A 17,802-nucleotide genomic window follows, 5' to 3' on the forward strand; every position below is an offset into this window, starting at 1 on the left:
TATTGTCGTTTGGCATTTAATAGCAGCAAAATGGCAAAGTTAGAGCTAGTCACATGACGCGTAGACCTGTACGACCACGACCGCCTTCCTTTTAGAATAAATATCAGCCGTTCAGACTTCTCTGCATTCACCTTCCCGGTTGATACTTTACACCGAGCGGCCTTTCGGAAGGGCTTTATTTAGCAAATCTACTTTTTGTGACCTCACGGCGCCAGTTCCAAAAAAGCCTTAATGGTGGTTTTTACCTCCCCCAGGACAAGACAAGTGCACTAAGCCTAAGCAACGTGGCAGGAGTCTTCTATATTCTGGTGGGGGGGCTCGGCCTGGCTATGACCGTGGCGCTCATAGAGTTTTGCTACAAGTCTCGGCAAGAGACTAAAAGACTCAAACTGGCAAAGAATGCACAAAATTTTAAGCCGGCCCCTCCGGTGAACAGCCAGAATTTTGCCACGTACCGTGAAGGCTACAATGTGTACGGGACAGAAAGTGTCAAAATCTAAGGGGTAAGTATTCGCGATTAGTTTATGTCTAAATGCTTATTCTACGCTTAATACGCCCGGTTTGTTCTTTCACAGGAAGCGAAAGGTGGCAAATTCCCAAGGGTACGCCGCTTGTGTGACCCTGACGCTCGGCCGCCGCGTGGACAACGGGAGGCGTTCTTTTGCGAGACCCGCCACAAAAACACAGTGCCTCGAAGTGCCTTACGGAGCTTTCGGTGTCATGGCAATTGACATTCACTTGAAATTATACGTGTGTGGAGTTAAAAAGGGAATAGTGTCAACGTTCACTTTTACGTTTGACATCATCGAGAACTGGAACCATCTTGATTTCAATTCTGTTGAGCAGGAGTCGCCAACATTTTGGAAATTGTGAGCTGCTTTTTCAGTAACGCGAAGGGCTTGCAGTTTGATACACGCTTTGGAAATTTGAGTTTTTAAAATTCTACGCCGCCCCTAAAGGGACATCGACAGAAATAAGAATAAACTTTTTGCAACAATTGGCTAACTTGCAGAGCAAAAGTCCGCTAGCTTAAATGCTACATAACGCTAATGTTTACCCAGATAGCAGACCGACACTGAAAAGATGTTGGATCAACATTCTGCTGTCGATCTTATGTCGTTGAATAAACGTCACTTTTGCACCCTCAATTTTTTTTCAACACTGAAATCTTTACAAAACCTAAACGTCATTTAGAGTATTAATAATGTTGGAACAACGCTAAATCAATTTTTTCGACCAAAATGCCCGCTCATCCATAATTCAATGACTTTTCAATCATATTCCCCGGTCAATCATAAATCAGCTATTTGTCAACATTAGTTCATCAACTATAAAACAATGTTAACCCAACCATCGCCTGACATACCATAGAACGTTGTTTCAACGTCATTTGACGTCGAAAATTTCAATAACCATACTGAGGATTTTGATGGAAAATCAACGTTTATTCAATGTCTGTCTGCTATCTGGGTTACAACAATTGACTAGCTTGCATAACAAAATTCCGCTATCTTGAATGAGAGAAATAAGAATAAACTTTTTGGAACAATTGGCGCATTAGCAAAAGTCCGTTAGCTTAAATGCTATATATTGCTAACGTCTACAACAACTGGATAACTGGCATAGCAAAGACCGCTAGCTTAAATGCTACATAATGCTAATGTTTACAACAATTTGCAAACTTGCATGGCAAAATCCGCTAGCTTAAATGCTACATAATGCAAACGTTTACAACAATTGGCTAGCTTGCATAGCAAAAGTCCACCAGCTTAAATGCTATATAATGCTCATGTTTACAACAATTGGCTACCTTGCATAGCAAAGTCCGCTAGCTTAAATACTACATAATGCTAATGTTTACGTAACTGGTACACGCAGGTCGGCGTGTGTGAGAAACCTTCCCTCCGATGCCTTCATGTGGTTGCGCTGGCGGCTAGGCCATCAGCTCGAGCTTATGGCCTAGCGGTTAGTGTTTCCGCCTGCCGAGCGGATGTGGTGCGTGTTCTAATCTTGACCTGAGCGAAGTGGGATCAGAACACAGGTGCAGCGCGGACACACCAGTTACATTGGTGCCGTGACCCGGATCGGCAGCGAAGGTTTTCGGGGAGTGAGATTAATGTGTACCCACCTTCATGTGGGTGGGCTGGCGGCTAGGCTGTCAGCTCGAGTTTATGGCCTAGCGCAGGGGTCCCCAAACTTTTTCCTGTGAGGGCCACATAACTTTTCCCTTCTCTGATGAGGGGCCGGGGTCAGTTTGTAACAGAAAAAGTGTGACGATTGCAGGAGTGCCTAAATGTAAAAAAATATTGTTTTTCAGAAAACCACAATCATAAGTAAATAAAATAAAAATAATAATATAATAATAAATAATAATAACACTATTAATTAAATAGATGATAACCAAATAACCCTCTCTGAGTTCTTCACAGAAAAAGGCCAGGAAATAAATAACACTTAAGAAAAAAAAAAAAAAATTCAAAATGGTTTCTGGTTTTGTTCAGGGGGCCGGACCAAATGTGGAGGCGGGCCGTAGTTTGGGGACCCCTGGCCTAGCGGTTAGTGTTTCCACCTGCTGAGTGACGCGTCAGGCGCCGCGTGTTCAAGTCTTGACCTGAGCGAGGTGGGATCGGAACATGGGTGCGGCGCGGACACACCGGTTACATTTACAACAATTGGCTAGCTTGCATAGCAAAATTCCGCAATTTTGAATGAGAGAAATATAATCTTTTAACAACAATTGGCTAACTTGCATAGCAAAGGTCCGCTAGCATAAATGCTACATAATGCTAATGTTTACAACAATTGGCTAGCTTGCATAGCAAAGTCAGCTAACTTAAATGCTACATAAGGCTAACTTTTACAATAATTGGCTAGCTTGCATAGCAAAATTCCGCTATTTTAAATGAGAGAAATAAAAATATAATCTTTTTACAACAATTGGCTAACTTGCATAGCAAAGGCCCGCTAGCTTAAATGCTACATAATGCTAATGTTTACAACAATTGGCTAGCTTGCATAGCAAAAGTCAGCTCAATGAAATGCTAACAATGATTCAAATGATAACAATAATTGGCTTGCTTGCATAGCAAAATTCCGCTATTTTAACTGAGAGAAATAAAAATACAATCTTTTTACAACAATTGGCTAACTTGCATAGCAAAGGTCCGTTAGCTTAAATGCTACATAATACTAATGTTTACAACAATTGGCTAGCTTGCATAGCAAAAGTCAGCTAAATTAAATGCTACATAACGCTAACGTTTACAATAATTGGCTAGTTTACATAGCAAAATTCCGCTATCTTAAATGGTATGTAAAAGTGTAATCTCGTGCAGACCAGATTGCTTAAATTTATTTTATTTCTGTCGATGTCCCTTTAGAGGCTCAGTAAAATTTTCTTGAACTGAACTCTTGTTGTCCCAGATGAGCAGAATTAACACTTTGACTGCCATTGATGATGAGAGAATAAGATATTTTATGTATACTCGTGTTATTCTCAAAAGACAACATTGCAAGGAAAGCCTTATTTGGACGACGTTGGTGACCCTGCTTTAGAAAGCTATTTTTGTGGTGAAAACTTACATTGTATTACTGCTATATTTGGTGAAGTCATTTTGATTTTCGACTTTTCAGTGTCATAATATTTAGAACAAGCGTCAATTAAGGTTTAAGCTTATTTTCCCCCCTTCCCTGTCTTTGTATTAGAAAGCTATTATTTTGAAGAAGAACAAGATATGTAGTGAAGGGAAAAATAAAATGACTGCCTTTGCTACATTTGCTCCAACTGCCACTTTGATTTTTCACTTAGTGCCATATTGTACTTCCGAATTTGAGAAAACTCGTGTGATATTCCAGCTTAACTGGGCTTCTGGTTTACACTTTGTACACTCGTAGACGCTGTTCGCAGCATTTTTTTTGGGGGTGAGAACAAGGTGGCGAGACACTTTGTGGAGTGAATTGACGGAAGTGAGCTGTAAAAAGGCAAAAACACATTTATTAAAAGGGAACTTTATACAAACTTGAAAATATGTAAATGACATTTGAGCCTATCTGATCTCCAGAAGTACATGACCTCGGTTGTTTCAAATCATTTGTATGGCAAACATGCATGCTTGGACCACGTGAACGTTGGAAGGAGAGGCCGCATAGCATTTTACTACATTTCCTTAATAAAAGCTGGTTTGTATTGGTTTGTTTTACTCTTGATGACACGCGGAAAACAGTCGGACGACTGTGCGCTTCAATCTTCATGTAAAACCGGACAGACTTTCACGGACATTCACACACACCAATAGATTGCGCTGAATTATAGTGTCATCATTTTTGAGTGGGGGGAAAAAAAAATACAATTTTACATTACATGATCAAATTTGCAAAACAAAAATGCCCGTTTTAGGTTTTTAGGGGGAAAAAAAAAACCTTACCATACATTGTCCTCGCCAAACTAGACGTAATAATTAAGAAAAAAAAATCCTTACATGGTTACATATACACTTATATACGTCTATATTAAACACACATATATATATACATATTAGGGCTGTCAAACGATTACAATGTTTAATCGAGTTGATTACAGCTTAAAAATTAGTTAATCGCAATTCAAACCATCTCTAAAATATGCTATATTTTTCTGTAAATTATTGTTGGAATGGAAAGACTGATATATACATTCAACATACTGTACATAAGTACTGTGTTTATTATAACAATAAATCCACAAGACGGCATTAACATTCTTTGTGTGAAAGGGATCCACGGATAGTAAGACAATTCATAAAAGATAAATGTGAGTACAAGTTATAGTAATCTTGATAGGTTTGTATATTGTGACTAAATATTGCCATCTAGTGTATTTTTTTTAGCTAAACTTAATGTTTGAATAGCGTATTATTTTGCATAGCTATTTCGATTGGGAATGCCAGACCTCTTTGCATTGAGCGGTTTTCTTTTTGTGAACATTATTTCATTTTTGAGAGATAGGAATATTATTTTTGTTGTGCTTTCACTAAATGATACTGTAGCGATTTAAATGTTCTTAACTGCCCAAATGCATGATAGGAATTTGAGCAACCATGAGTCACAGTGGTTGCTGCAAAGGATATATCTTCTCTGCGTTGAGTACAATACATGGTGTTACGTAAAATAAATGCTGACTGCACGCTTTTTTTGCTTTCAACCAAGAATCGAGACTATTTTACATCCATACCTATAAAAAATTTAGGGATTTAGGCATTTATTCACAAGACTTTCAACATAAAAGCTGTTTACATAAGGCGGCTGCTAGCTACATGCGCTAACAGACTAGCATTGTAATTCGACATATTCATGAAAAATAAATGCTAACTGCACGGTTATTTGCTTTTAACCAAGAATCAAGACTGCTTTACGTCCATATCCATTAAGAATTTGGGGATTTAAGCATTCATTCAAAAGAATTTTCACCAGAAAAGCTCTGTTTACATAAGGTGGCCGCTAGCTACATTTATTAACAGACTAGCGTTGTTCTTCGACATATTTACGTAAAATAAATGCTAACTGCACGTTTTTTTTGCTTCTAACCAAGAATCGAGACTGTTTTACGTCCATATCTATTAAGAATTGGAGGATTTAAGCATTCATTCACAAGAATTTTCATCGGAAAAGCTGTTTACATAAGGTGGCCGCTAGCTACATTTACTAACAGACTATCATTTTCTTCGACATATTCACGAAAAATTAAATGCTAACTGTATGGTTTTTTGCTTCTAACCAAGAATCCAAACTGTTTTACGTCCATATCTATATAGAATTCAGAGATTTAAGCATTTATTCAGAAGTCTTTTTAACGAAAAAAAGCTCTGGTCCACTCGGTCGGTGTTCACGGCCTCGCTAACAATGCAGGCAACCTACTTTTCAACCCCGCGCCCTGTCAATACATTATGAAGTCTATGCATGCATCATAAATTTTAAGACCCAGATATGAAATTTTTCTTTTTTTAAAGACCTTTTAAGGTAGTGGTCTCCAAACTATTCCAAATAGGGCCGCGGTGGGTGCAGGATTTCATTCCAACAAAACAAGACCACACCTTTTCACCAATCTGGTGTTTTATAAGTGTAATCAGTTGATTGCAATCAGGTGCTGCTTTTTTTAGTAGAATCCACATTGGTTAAAAGGTCTGTGCTTGATCGGTATGAACAAAAACCAGGACCCACAGCGGCCCTCGAGAACCGGTTTGGAGACCCCTGTTTTAAGGTATTATTTCCCAATTCTTAAATTCAATGCTTTTAAGACTTTTTAATCGCTGGCGCATGCGCAGTAAGAATTTGTCGCGATCCGGTAGCCCATCACGATCTGGCAGTGACCAAAACAACTATCAGACCTAACTTAAAAAATGACTACCCCCAGCGTTCTGTCAGTAGAAGAGGAAAGAGACGACGAAAGTGACACACCATAGGAAAACTATTTATTTTTTGTCTGTTTAAAAAAAAAAAAAAAAAAAAAAAAAAAAACAATTAAAAAAACACTCATTGAGCACAGCAGATAAAATCTCCAAAGCAGCTTCCATTGTGGAGAACAGTTTTCGCATTTATGCCGTACAACAATTTAAAACCAACTGCCATTTATTTAACAATTTAAAACCAACTGCCATTTATTTATAAATTATGTAAAACCTAATCAACACAAGCACAAGAGGAAACACTGCAGCATATAAAATAAGGAGCGGAAGGAGAAAATAAAAATGACATGAATTTCATGTTACCGTGTTTATTATTTTACACAATATACAAAATTGTCTCTTCTTAAATCACTTAAAGGCGGCGAAAAAAATAAATAAAAGTATCTTGGTGGGATATGAGCTTCGTGAATATGGAAAGTGTTTTAATGCCAATAAAATGAGCAAAAGCAAAGCCTGAAGACATTTTCTTTTTAAAAAGCATGAGACCACTAAATCTATTATGTGCTACAAGAGGTCATTTCTTATAGTGACGTCACTAAATATCAACATTGTCAATAGGGCCGAACACTTTGGCCACCAAACAAATTCAGACTTGTTTTCTGCAGGTTACAAATTGTAACAGAGTCCAGCAGATAGCACGTGGGAGGCCATTTAATAACAAAACAAAAAAAAAAGGAAAAGAAACAGGAGGAATGGAGATTGGCAATAATGTCGACAAAGCGCAAATGGAAGTGTTGAAATCTTGCGGTTAAAAGCACGACTTTGCAGGTCTGCTGGTGGATCAGACGAAAAGAGAAGACGTCAAAAGGAGAAGCCAATGGCGCGTTGGTGCTTTTGAAGAAAGCGGCTTACCTTCACCCATAACGCACATTATCTGTGCTTGTCAGAGGACTTATGAGTGCGAGTGTTAAGGGAAACCTTGGACGTGTCCCTATCATAAGCTAGTAGACGGACGGTGCCGGCGCTGCTAAAAGTCAACGGCTGTTAAGGATATTGTTTTTTCTCTTCCTTTCCTCCGCTGCTGTCCCTCTTCTCTTTCTTTTCTTTGTCATGTCGGGATTCCTGCAACACAAAAACGCGGGCAAAGTCACACATGGCTTCAAACCAAGAGGGGCACCAAAAATGAAGGCGGCAACAACTAGAGGTGTGCATCGGCACTGCCCTCACGGTTCGATTCGGCCAAGGCCGGCCCAGCCTATACACAGACTATGCAGCTGCTTAGGGCCCCTGACCACTAGGGGGCCCCCAATCTGGTAACCTCATTTTATACGTTGTTAATACAGTATCGTGAATAATGTGGAGCGCATTGCTGTTTATCCATGCAGACATTCATTTTCTTGTCATTACATGTCATTTGGGGTGCAGTATGCAGTGCAACAAAATATGATTAATATACAAAATATGGACGTATGGATTGGATTGCATGTATGGGTTTCACAGTACACTGTGACGAAATGGTTGGCCAAAAATATGGGCCCCTTGGCATTATTTTGCTTAGGGCCCCCAAATGGCCTGGGCCGGCCCTGGATTCGCAATGCATCGCAATGCATTAAAGCCTGGGATGCATTAAAATTCTAAAGCAAAGCATATTTTTCTTGAATCATGAGGCAATGAACAACTTTTTATTGGCTCTTGTGTCACTCCTGGTTGAAGTCAAATGAAAATACTTTCATATACTGTATATTTAAAAAGAAAAAAACCAGATCACAGCATTTAATTAGTGCTTTGAATGAGACCAGGGCTTTGTCTTTTTTTAAATTATTATTATTTTTTATACACACAGTAGCAGCCTTTCACACAGTGCAACATCTGAACTCCTGTGCAAAATCAGTAATAACAGTCACTGTATTTTAGTCACAACGACCCATCAATAAAAATATTCAAGTAAATATTAAAGAAAACGACTACGAAAATATTGTAGTGCAACAGCATCTTTATCGCAATATCAATCCAGGGATCAGTTCAGTTGCAAACAAAACAACTAAATTGCAATGTAGAACAAAAGTAAAATGTAGGCCTAGCCCACTATATATGTGCAATAGAGGTTAGATCGGGCCTAAAAAATCCAGCCTGACCCAACAAGGCCCGCTGGTATTGAAGCCCGACCTGGCCCAAGCCTGATCAATTCACTAGATTTGCAGGCCCGGCCCGGAAAAATCCGAATTTTTTTTTTGTTTTTTTTTTTGTTGGAGTGACGCGAAAAAGAAAAAAAAAACACAGCAGCAGCAATTTATTTTCATTTCTTCGAGTTGGCAGGAAAAAAAAGTTTTCTTAATGTTGAAATAGTCTACATATTTTTATGATCATTATAAAAGCATTTACACAACAAAATAAAGCTGGGAAAGTGTAATATAAAAAAAAATTTTGGGTTTTGCAGACACAGATGTGAAGATGCAAAAGGATAACAATTCTGTTGCCTTTGTGTGCATAAATAAAAGTGTCTTTCGTAACGAATTCTCAGTTTTATTCATGTTTAAATAGTCTACATATTTTTATGATCATTATAAAAGCATTTACACAATGAAATAACGCTGGTAAAGTTTAATATATATTTTTTAAAAAAACATGCGGGCCACGGCGTTCACGGCACATGCAAATGCACAATACAGAGAGCCTGCTCTTTCTGGAATCGGTTTGACACCTCTGCTCAAAGAGATAGGACATAACAATGGCTGAAGCGGAGAAAGAGGGAGCGAGAAACATTATTGATGCACCTAAGACATTGAAAGCAGACATCTGGAGACATTTTGGCTTCTACGAGGTTGGTGGGAAACTTGACCAGAGTTATGCGGTGTGTAAAAAATGAAACATGAGAATAAAAATACAAATGGGGAAACCAAATCTGTTGCATCACTGGAATTGCGCAGGGAAGATTTTTGAACGTACTTGTATATTTTAAAATGCGCTTTATCGATTCGGCTTGTTGCCCGCATTGAATCGAATTGTCCAAGCCCCGCATCGGGATGCATCGCCGCATCCGTTATTGTTGACACCACTAGCAACAACTAATCAATTCAATTGATGAATTTCATTATACAGTGCTGGCCAAAAGTATTGGCACCCCTGCAATTCTTTCAGATAATGCTTAATTTCTCCCAGAAAATGATTGCAGTTACAAATGCTTTGGTAGTAATATCTTCACTTATTTTGCTTGCAATGAAAAAAAAATTAAATTGTTATCATTTTACACAAAACTCCAAAAATGGGCCGAACAAAAGTATTGGCACCCTTTGAAAAATCATGTGATGCTTCTCTAATTTTTGTAATTAACAGCACCTGTTACTTACCTGTGGCACATAACAGGTGAAGGCAATAACTAAATCACACTTGCAGCCAGTTAAAATTGATTAAAATTGACTCAAACTCTATCCTGTGTCCTTGTGTGTAACACATTGAGCATGGAGAAAAGAAAGAATACCAAAGAACTCTCTGAGGACTTGAGAAACAAAACTGCAGGCTATCTCCATCTCCAAAGACCTGAATGTTCCTGTGTCGACCGTACGCAGTGTTATCAATAAGTGTAAAGCCCATGGCACTGTGGCTAACCTCCCTAAATGTGGACTTCATTTTTTAATACCGTTTGAAGCTCAGCTCAGGTATTTAAACTTTTTGTGTTCTTTATCCGGTTACTCCAATTAACTAGTTCATTGATTGATCGACTACTAAAATAATCAACGGCTGCAGCCCTAGTACCAATTAACCAATTACCGTATTGGCCCAAATATAAGACGTCCCTGATTATAAGACGACTCTTTTTCCAAGACTCAAGGCCCAAGTACACTGCATGCGTGATCGTTGCGGTTCCGGTCCGGTCCAGTGTTGCCTGCGTGCCACGCAGTCCGTCAAAAACAGGCAAATCATACCGGCTGCTGCACGGCTGCGGTCCGCCAACCTCGTCCCCCCCGTGAGCTCTCGCGTGATCGCGCGCGATAATGTGCCATTTAAAACAACGAAAAACACACAGAGTCTATGCTCATCAGAGAAGCAGAGAGAGCACATATTTTCTTTGCATATTGATATTTTAGTTAATCTGGAATTAAGAGACAGACATGACTGCATCATGATGAGATCAGGACAGAAAAACACACATAATAGGACACCTTGCAGCTTCCTTTTTAAAATTGTCCTTATAGAAAGGATCTGCTGCATCATAAATGATTTTGTGGGTTTACACCTCCATGATGAAGCGCTCATCATCCATCTTCGCTCGTGTTTAAACCGTGATTAGGCACCTGGGTTGTTACGTCCAGGCCCAGCTCCGCCCATTTTGCCGGATGCGTGTCCGGCAAAAATAGAAAATAGCCTATACCATCCGGCGGGCATGCGGCACGCCGGAGGTGGTTCGCAGTCAAGCCGGAGCACTGACGCGGCCGGTATACGTTGAACAATAGGATATAATGGGAACGGATCGGCTTCGGCGCTATTTTTTACCGGAGTCGGACCGGAACCGCAACGATCACGCATGCAGTGTACTTGGGCCTCTAAGTTTGGAAAAAAAACTTTTTGAACAACAAATTCATTTTTATACAGAAAATAATTACAGTACATCTGAAACAAATGATTATAACATATTTGAGAGAAAAAGTACCGGTATGTTATTTTGCCTTATTCAAATCTTAATATCTGAACATTTAAATATGTAAACTAAAGTGCAATCACATTCGTAAATGAATGGCTTCTGGTTTTTGAAATGTAAATAAACCAATATATTGGGACAAAACAACAAAATTGCAGCAACTGCAAGTCAAACTGTAACTGTAGTCTTGAAAAAAAATCTGAATCAGGAAAGACACTGCAATAAAATAATGCAAACTAGTTAAACTTGAGAGTAGCTGAGATCTGTCAGAACAGAACATCGCTTCAATGATATCTGGCGCCATCTAGCGTCGTGAATGGGTATAATGTCTAGAACGCGAATATAAGACGACCCCACTTTTTCCGTCTTATTTCAATGCAAAAAAACACCGTCTTATATTCGGGCCAATACGTTAATCGTTGAATTAATCTTCCAATTAGTCAACTATGAAAATAATACCGTAAATTCCGGATTACAAGCTGCTACTTTTTTCCCTCATTTTGAATCCTGCGGCGTACGCAATGATGCGGCCAATTTATCAATTTTTCTAACGACCGCCAGGAGCGCTCGAGCATAAAATGCAAGCATAAGACACGTGGAATATGTGTGTCGAGGAAGACGCCAGTTGGCACTCTTGCCCGTATTTTAACTTTGTGCTTTGTGCACGAATAAAAGTAGCAGACCCTATCTTTGTGCATTAGTAGAATTAGCATAGCCTGGTACTCCAGACTCAGCGCTGTTCCAGCTATTGAGTCTGGCCACCATTAAGCAGATAAAATTTTCAGGGCGGAGCAAGCCACAGCAAACAGACAGCGGAGTGGACCAATCAGCAACGGCCGGGACGAGGGACTTGCGCGCGGAAGTAAACATACGAGGAGAGCGGAGTTTATTCAACATGGCTAGCGCGAGACAGACTGTTGTCACTGACTTATGTCGATGTGTTTTTGGTAATTTAAAACTGATTTTACCGTGGATTGGAACATATTTTCGGCACTCCTGTTCGCCATCTGTGTTGTGGAGACGACTTCCGACGCGGAAGAGTGACACCGCTCGTTAAGAGCACGTCACGCAAATAAACGAATCTGATTTATCGATTGATTTTGTACTTGCGCGAGAGGGCATTAATGGGCTGGGTCTCAGACTATTGTCTCAGTGTTTGAAAAACACACGGAGAACAGTCTGGCCGTGCCAGGCAAGAATTAGCATACCCGCATCGTGCTAGAAGATGGATATGATGTGCCGAGTTGAATTGAAGGCTTGGATGGCCAGCGGCGTCAGATCGTTTACAAAAGTGGTCGTATGCAAAGAGCAACTTTTGCAAAAGTCTGACAGCGTGGAGCAGCGCGAAAAAAATCCACCATCACCAACGGGTTTCGAAAAGCCGGTCTGCTGCGTGATGAAGAGGACGACACGCTAAGGAGTGAGCTTGAGGAGTCAGCTAAGTGCCGTGTTGCTGGCGCTGTTTGGAAAGAAAAGTTAAGGTATTGTAACGATGACAAATAGTAACCCGTTAAGTTAGGTTACAATTCTTTATTTTGGAAACTCGTCGAACAACACACGACTGCTGCCTCTAGCAGCCGACGCACAGACACACCCGCAACAACAACGACAGCACGTCTCTTGCTCTTCCGCACCTCCCTTACCTGTAAGTCACGCGCTGTATCATAACCCGATTCGTTAAAATATGGTATTCAAACTTGGAAAACTGTGTATTTCTTTATAAATATTTCAGTTTAATATGTGGGCACACGCGGCTTATAGGCAGGAGAGGCTTATGTATGTACAAAATGCTTTTTCCTTTAAAAATGTACTGGGTGAGGCTTGTAATCCGGGGCGCTCAATGGTCCGGAATTTACGGTAGTTAGTTGCAGCCCAAGGAAGAACATAGCAAAGAATACCTTTTTCCCTCCCGTGGAGGTTCGCTCGGTCTTGACAGATTCGCCTTTCTCTTTGCTGGATGATTTGGATCTTTTGCTCTTCTCCTTTTCCACAGACAACGGCGAATCGCAAGGACTCTCGCTTTGACTGTTTTTGGACGAGTCTGTCGACAAAACACTTATTGTCAAAGGCTTCTCGCGAGTTTTCCCGGGCTTTTACTTTAAGTCCGACAACTTACTGGTCCCGTTCTCATCCTTTCTGCGTTTGGGTTCGAGGCTGGCTTCGCGCTCACCCGCAACGACGTCCTAAACGACAATCACAATCAGGGGTGTGAAAATATGTCGAAAAGATGATATATCGCGATACTTTGTAGCGCAAGAATTTACTGATATGCTCCCGCCGAGAATCAATACACGTAGTTCCCTGGTTAAGACGTACTCGACTTGCGCGATTTCGACTATACGACGCCAGAGTCTCGCCCCCCATTTTGTCCCAAGCATCTTTTTTATTGGTCACATAAACGGTACTAGAGGTGGGAATCTTTGGGCACCTAACGATTCGATTACGATTCAGAGACTCCGATTATAAATCGATTATTGATGGCCCCCCCCCCCCCATTTTTTTTTTTATGTTTTGTATATTTGTTCCAAAATTGTTCAAAAATCCTCTCAGGCTAAATAAACCAAACTACTATTTTAGTATCAAGTTACCGTTTAAAAACAGTAAATAAAATACTCAAGTCCCCATTGAGTATCAGCAGCTTTAAACTACGTTCAATTAATTTCATTCATTCATTTTCCATGTTGTAAATCAACCGTTAAAGTTGTTAAAATTGCGCCCGTTATTCCATAATTTTCCTCATATCTACTTTCGACGTGTGAAAGTTTTAAAACTGTTTCATCATTTAAAGATGGATTCAAGTCAAGATTTTGCCGATTTAGGGGTATTTTAGATGAAAAGTAATTAGGTTCTCTACAACAGAGCCTTCTAGAGAAGTCTACTGCTTTAAGATGGCGCGGGAAAGTCTGTCATTTCCCATCTAGTCTAGATACATGTGATATCTACCATAGCCGTATGTTGCCGTATGTTTGTAGCAACTAGCAATTGGGCGCTGTTTGTAGCGGCTGACGGCCGCAGTCAGGGATTATTGTTTTTTTTTTTACCTAGCGGCATTAGCTGCACATGATATTTACTCTCTGTCCGTTCCTCATTGCGTCCCGAAGACCGCGCTGACTGCGTTTTATTTCCGCTCTACCTGGTATAATTCAATAATTGGAATTTGGATGTTTGTGAATCGTTCTCGAATCTTCCACGGCCGAATCGCGAATAATCTAAGAATCGGAAATTTTGCACGCCTCTAAACAGTACCTTATTACACCTTGCAGTATCATATTTTTTACTTTATTAATATGATGTGTTCTGTCGTCACTAAACGTGAAGTTGTTCCGCTTTACAGACCGTAAACAAGGTAGTTATGCTTTTTGAAGCTTTTTACTTCCTTCACTTTTGACAATTTGGACAGCTGTAAAACACGTGTACACTTACGTTCAAAACGACACGCATTTTAACAATAAAACAATTGACACAAAACACTTGGTGTTCAAACGTCCAGCTAGTCTGATCAATATGTCGATTTAGTAGATTAAATTAGCCTAATTTGCCGAACAAAAGTCCGCTAGCTTAAATGCTACCGTATTTACAATTCTCATAGCAAATTGCTCACATGTAACACCACAAACTGTTGCCGTAAACTTAATTATGTAGGACAAAAATTTCACTTTTTTCCTCCCCCACGTATGAAATTTGCGACTTTAGCGATACTGACCCTCTTCCTCTCTTTGCGCTCCTTTTCTTCTCTCTTCTCTTTACGACCAATTGCATTCTCAGGATCGATCTTCTCCAGCTCCCTCTCTCTGCTCTTGGACCGCGATAGTGCAATGTAGTTGAGGTGGTACTGCAATGACAATTAGACCCAGACAGAGGAAAACAAAGAGCAAATGTCTTAAATATGGCGCTTTGACAAGACATGTTTGAAATAAGAATTTCCTGAGGAGAACCTTGTGGTAGCCGCTCACGTTTCCTAGCCGAGATGAACTTCTGTCCTCACCCCACCTAGCTCGTGTGATAATTCCTTGTTCCCAAATTCAAGGGACCCATTTTGAAGGCATGGATGACATCCGCACACAAACCCTATTTGTTTAGACCATACTTAGCTAACCACTAGCCATATTTAAAAAAAAAAAACAAACAAAAAAAACTATCCATCCATGCTCTAAAACAGAGGTGTCCAAACTGCATCCCGCGGGCAGAAAGCAGCCCGTCACCCAGTTTTTATTGGCTCGCAGCCTAAATTTAGCCTACCATAGACTTCATAATGATATTGACGGGACACTTTCACCAGACAATGCGCCACGCCTTCAAATAGCGGGGCCGTCCCACAATTCGCTTCAGTCGGTGATTCTCAAAGCCATGCAGCGATCCAACGCCAGATTTAGGTTGAAAAGTATGAAAGCTGTACAGCATACTAACAGGAAGGACTGTCTCAGGAGTGATTTGTTCGAGGATTCGATGTAATTATTAAATTTTTCGTACCATGCATGTATTTTGAAACATTGAAAGAAAAAAAAATCAATAGGGAGAAATTAACCGCTACGGCACTGGCGTCATAATTCGCAATATTTATGTAAAATGCTAACTGCCCTTTTTTTTTTTTTGCTTTTAACCTAGAATCGAGACCATTTAACATCCATATCTCTGTAGAATTCAGGGATCTAAGCATTTATTCACAAGAATTTTCAATGTAAAAGCTCTTTGTGGTGATAAGGCGGCGCAAAGTGGCTTAAAGACTAGCAGCGCATTCCACATATTTACAAAAAAATAAATGCTAACTGCCTGTTTTTGCTTTTAACCAAGAATCCAGACTGTTTTATGTCCATATCTATAAAAATATGGACATTTGTTTCATTAACAGTACCTTATTGTACCTCACAGTATCTTATTTTTTGACGTTGTTCTCACTAAACGTGAAGTTATTCAGGTTAACAAACCGCAAACAAGGCAATTGTGCTTTTTGAAGCTTTTGACTTCCTTCACTTTTGACAATTTGTAAAGCTGCGACACACATATGTACGCTTATGTTCAAAACAACACGCATTTTAACAATATAACACTTGCCACAAAACAACTAGTGTTCAAACGTCCATCTAGTCTGATCAAGATGTAAATTTAGTTGATTAACCTTATTTGACTAACAAAAGTCTGCTATCCTAAATGCTACGAATGCTAACATATTTACAATTCTCATAGCAAATTGCTCACACGTAACTCAACAAACTGTAGCTGTAGACTTATTTACAAATACATACACAAACATATTAACTGAAACAACTTGAAGCCTTATGTGGGCCAAACAAGAGTGCAGCTGTCCTGTATCAATGTCAAATGAGTACACGAGGGCAATGTATCCTCTATCATTAAACAAAATACAATACTTTTGAACTTTGTGGAGTTATTATGGCGTACTTAAATGATTCCGACTCAGGCAGAAATTGGGTTTCCTTCGCCAACGTAGCAAGGGAACTCGTTCCTAACCCGGGGACTATCTGTATTTCTAATCAATGTCAATAATACCTGACTGCAGCCCAGAGCCAAGCGACAGCTGCTACAAACCACGCCTCGTACAAAACACTACCACATGATGCTATGGTGGTAGCTTCTGATCAGTGTAGGAAACTAAGCAGAATTTTACGTATTTTGTTTTCCATCAAAAACAAAAAAATGTCTGCATGCATGGTGTATATCAGGAGTTGGCAACCCAAAATGTTGAAAGTCATTCTGGACCCCCCCACCCAAAAAAAAAAAAAAAAAAAACGTGTCTGGACCCACCAAAAATTAAAAGCCTTTTATAAGCCTTATAATGAAGGTAACACATGCTATATTAGGTATATTAGCCTACTATCAAAATGACAGCCGTAATTTTCGGACTATAAGCCGCACCTACAGTGCCCTCTATAATTATCGGCACCCCTGGTTAAGATGTGGTTTTTAGCTTCTAATATTTTTTTTTCTTCTAAATAATATGGGACCTTAATGGGGAAAAAAAGAGAAAAATCCAACCTTCAATACAAGTGCATTTATTCAGTGGGGAAAAAGCCCACATAAAGAAATAATTATTTGACATCAAATAATGTGTGTCACAATTATTAGCACCCCTGGTGTTAATACTTTGTACAACCCCCTTTTGCCAACAAAACGGCACCTAATCTTCTCCTAGAATGTTTCACAAGATGGGAAAAGACAGAACGAGGGATCTTCAGCCATTCCTCTTTGCAGAATCTCTCTAAATCATCCAGAGACCTGGGTCCTCTCCTCTGTACTCTTCAGCTCACCCCACAGGTTTTCAATGGGGTTGAGGTCTGGGGACTGAGATGGCCATGGGAGAAGCTTGATTTTGTGTCTGGTGAACCACTTCTGTGTAGATTTGGCCATATGTTTAGGGTAACTGTCTTGCTGAAAGACCCAGTGACGACCCATCTTCAGCTTTCGGGCAGAGGGCAACAGATTTTGATTTCAAATGTCCTGGTATATCAAAGCATTCATGAAGCCATGCACCCTAACAAGGTTCCCAGGGCCTTTGGAAGCGAAACAGCCCCACAGCATTACTGACCCACCCCCATACTTCACAGTGGGTATGAGGTGCTTATCAGCATGCGCATCTTAAGTGGCACGCCAGACCCACTTAGAGTGTTTGTTGCCAAAAAGCTCAATATTGGTCTCATCTGACCAAAGCACACGGTCCCAGTTGGAGCCCCAATACCGCTTGGCTCCAGAACTCCAGACGTTTGCGTTTATGATTGTGAGTGAGGAAAAGTTTTCTCCGTGCATGCCTCCCAAACGGCTTGTTGGCGT

The 17,802-nt window shown here is 40.0% G+C and overlaps 2 protein-coding genes across 12 annotated transcripts in view; one reads left to right on the forward strand and one right to left on the reverse strand.

The window, feature by feature from the left end:
• gria3a (glutamate receptor, ionotropic, AMPA 3a) overlaps window positions 1–2,903 on the forward strand; it is a 169,488-nt gene extending 166,585 nt beyond the window's left edge. For 2 of the 4 annotated variants that reach the window (XM_057821750.1, XM_057821751.1), the window contains exons 15-16: window positions 255–503; window positions 576–2,903. In XM_057821750.1, the coding sequence (XP_057677733.1) occupies window positions 255–500 (246 nt within the window). In that variant the 3' untranslated portion in view covers window positions 501–503; window positions 576–2,903. Of the gene's footprint in view, window positions 1–254; window positions 504–575 lie in introns of those variants that run through there. The other 2 variants (XR_009061388.1, XM_057821753.1) reach the window with 2 other exon arrangements.
• A 3,570-nt stretch (window positions 2,904–6,473) lies between these two features.
• thoc2 (THO complex 2) overlaps window positions 6,474–17,802 on the reverse strand; it is a 44,377-nt gene continuing 33,048 nt past the window's right edge. The window contains exons 34-39 of one of the 8 annotated variants that reach the window (XM_057821748.1): window positions 14,720–14,848; window positions 13,133–13,199; window positions 12,915–13,057; window positions 7,435–7,502; window positions 7,293–7,332; window positions 6,474–7,210 (exon numbers count right to left, since the gene is read on the reverse strand). In XM_057821748.1, coding sequence (XP_057677731.1) covers window positions 7,311–7,332; window positions 7,435–7,502; window positions 12,915–13,057; window positions 13,133–13,199; window positions 14,720–14,848 — 429 coding nt within the window. In that variant the 3' untranslated portion in view covers window positions 6,474–7,210; window positions 7,293–7,310. Of the gene's footprint in view, window positions 7,339–7,434; window positions 7,503–12,914; window positions 13,058–13,132; window positions 13,200–14,719; window positions 14,849–17,802 lie in introns of those variants that run through there. The other 7 variants (XM_057821747.1, XM_057821745.1, XM_057821744.1 and 4 more) reach the window with 7 other exon arrangements.

Source organism: Corythoichthys intestinalis, chromosome 18, assembly GCF_030265065.1.
Source record: "Corythoichthys intestinalis isolate RoL2023-P3 chromosome 18, ASM3026506v1, whole genome shotgun sequence".
In the NCBI taxonomy this organism is placed as follows: domain Eukaryota; kingdom Metazoa; phylum Chordata; class Actinopteri; order Syngnathiformes; family Syngnathidae; genus Corythoichthys; species Corythoichthys intestinalis.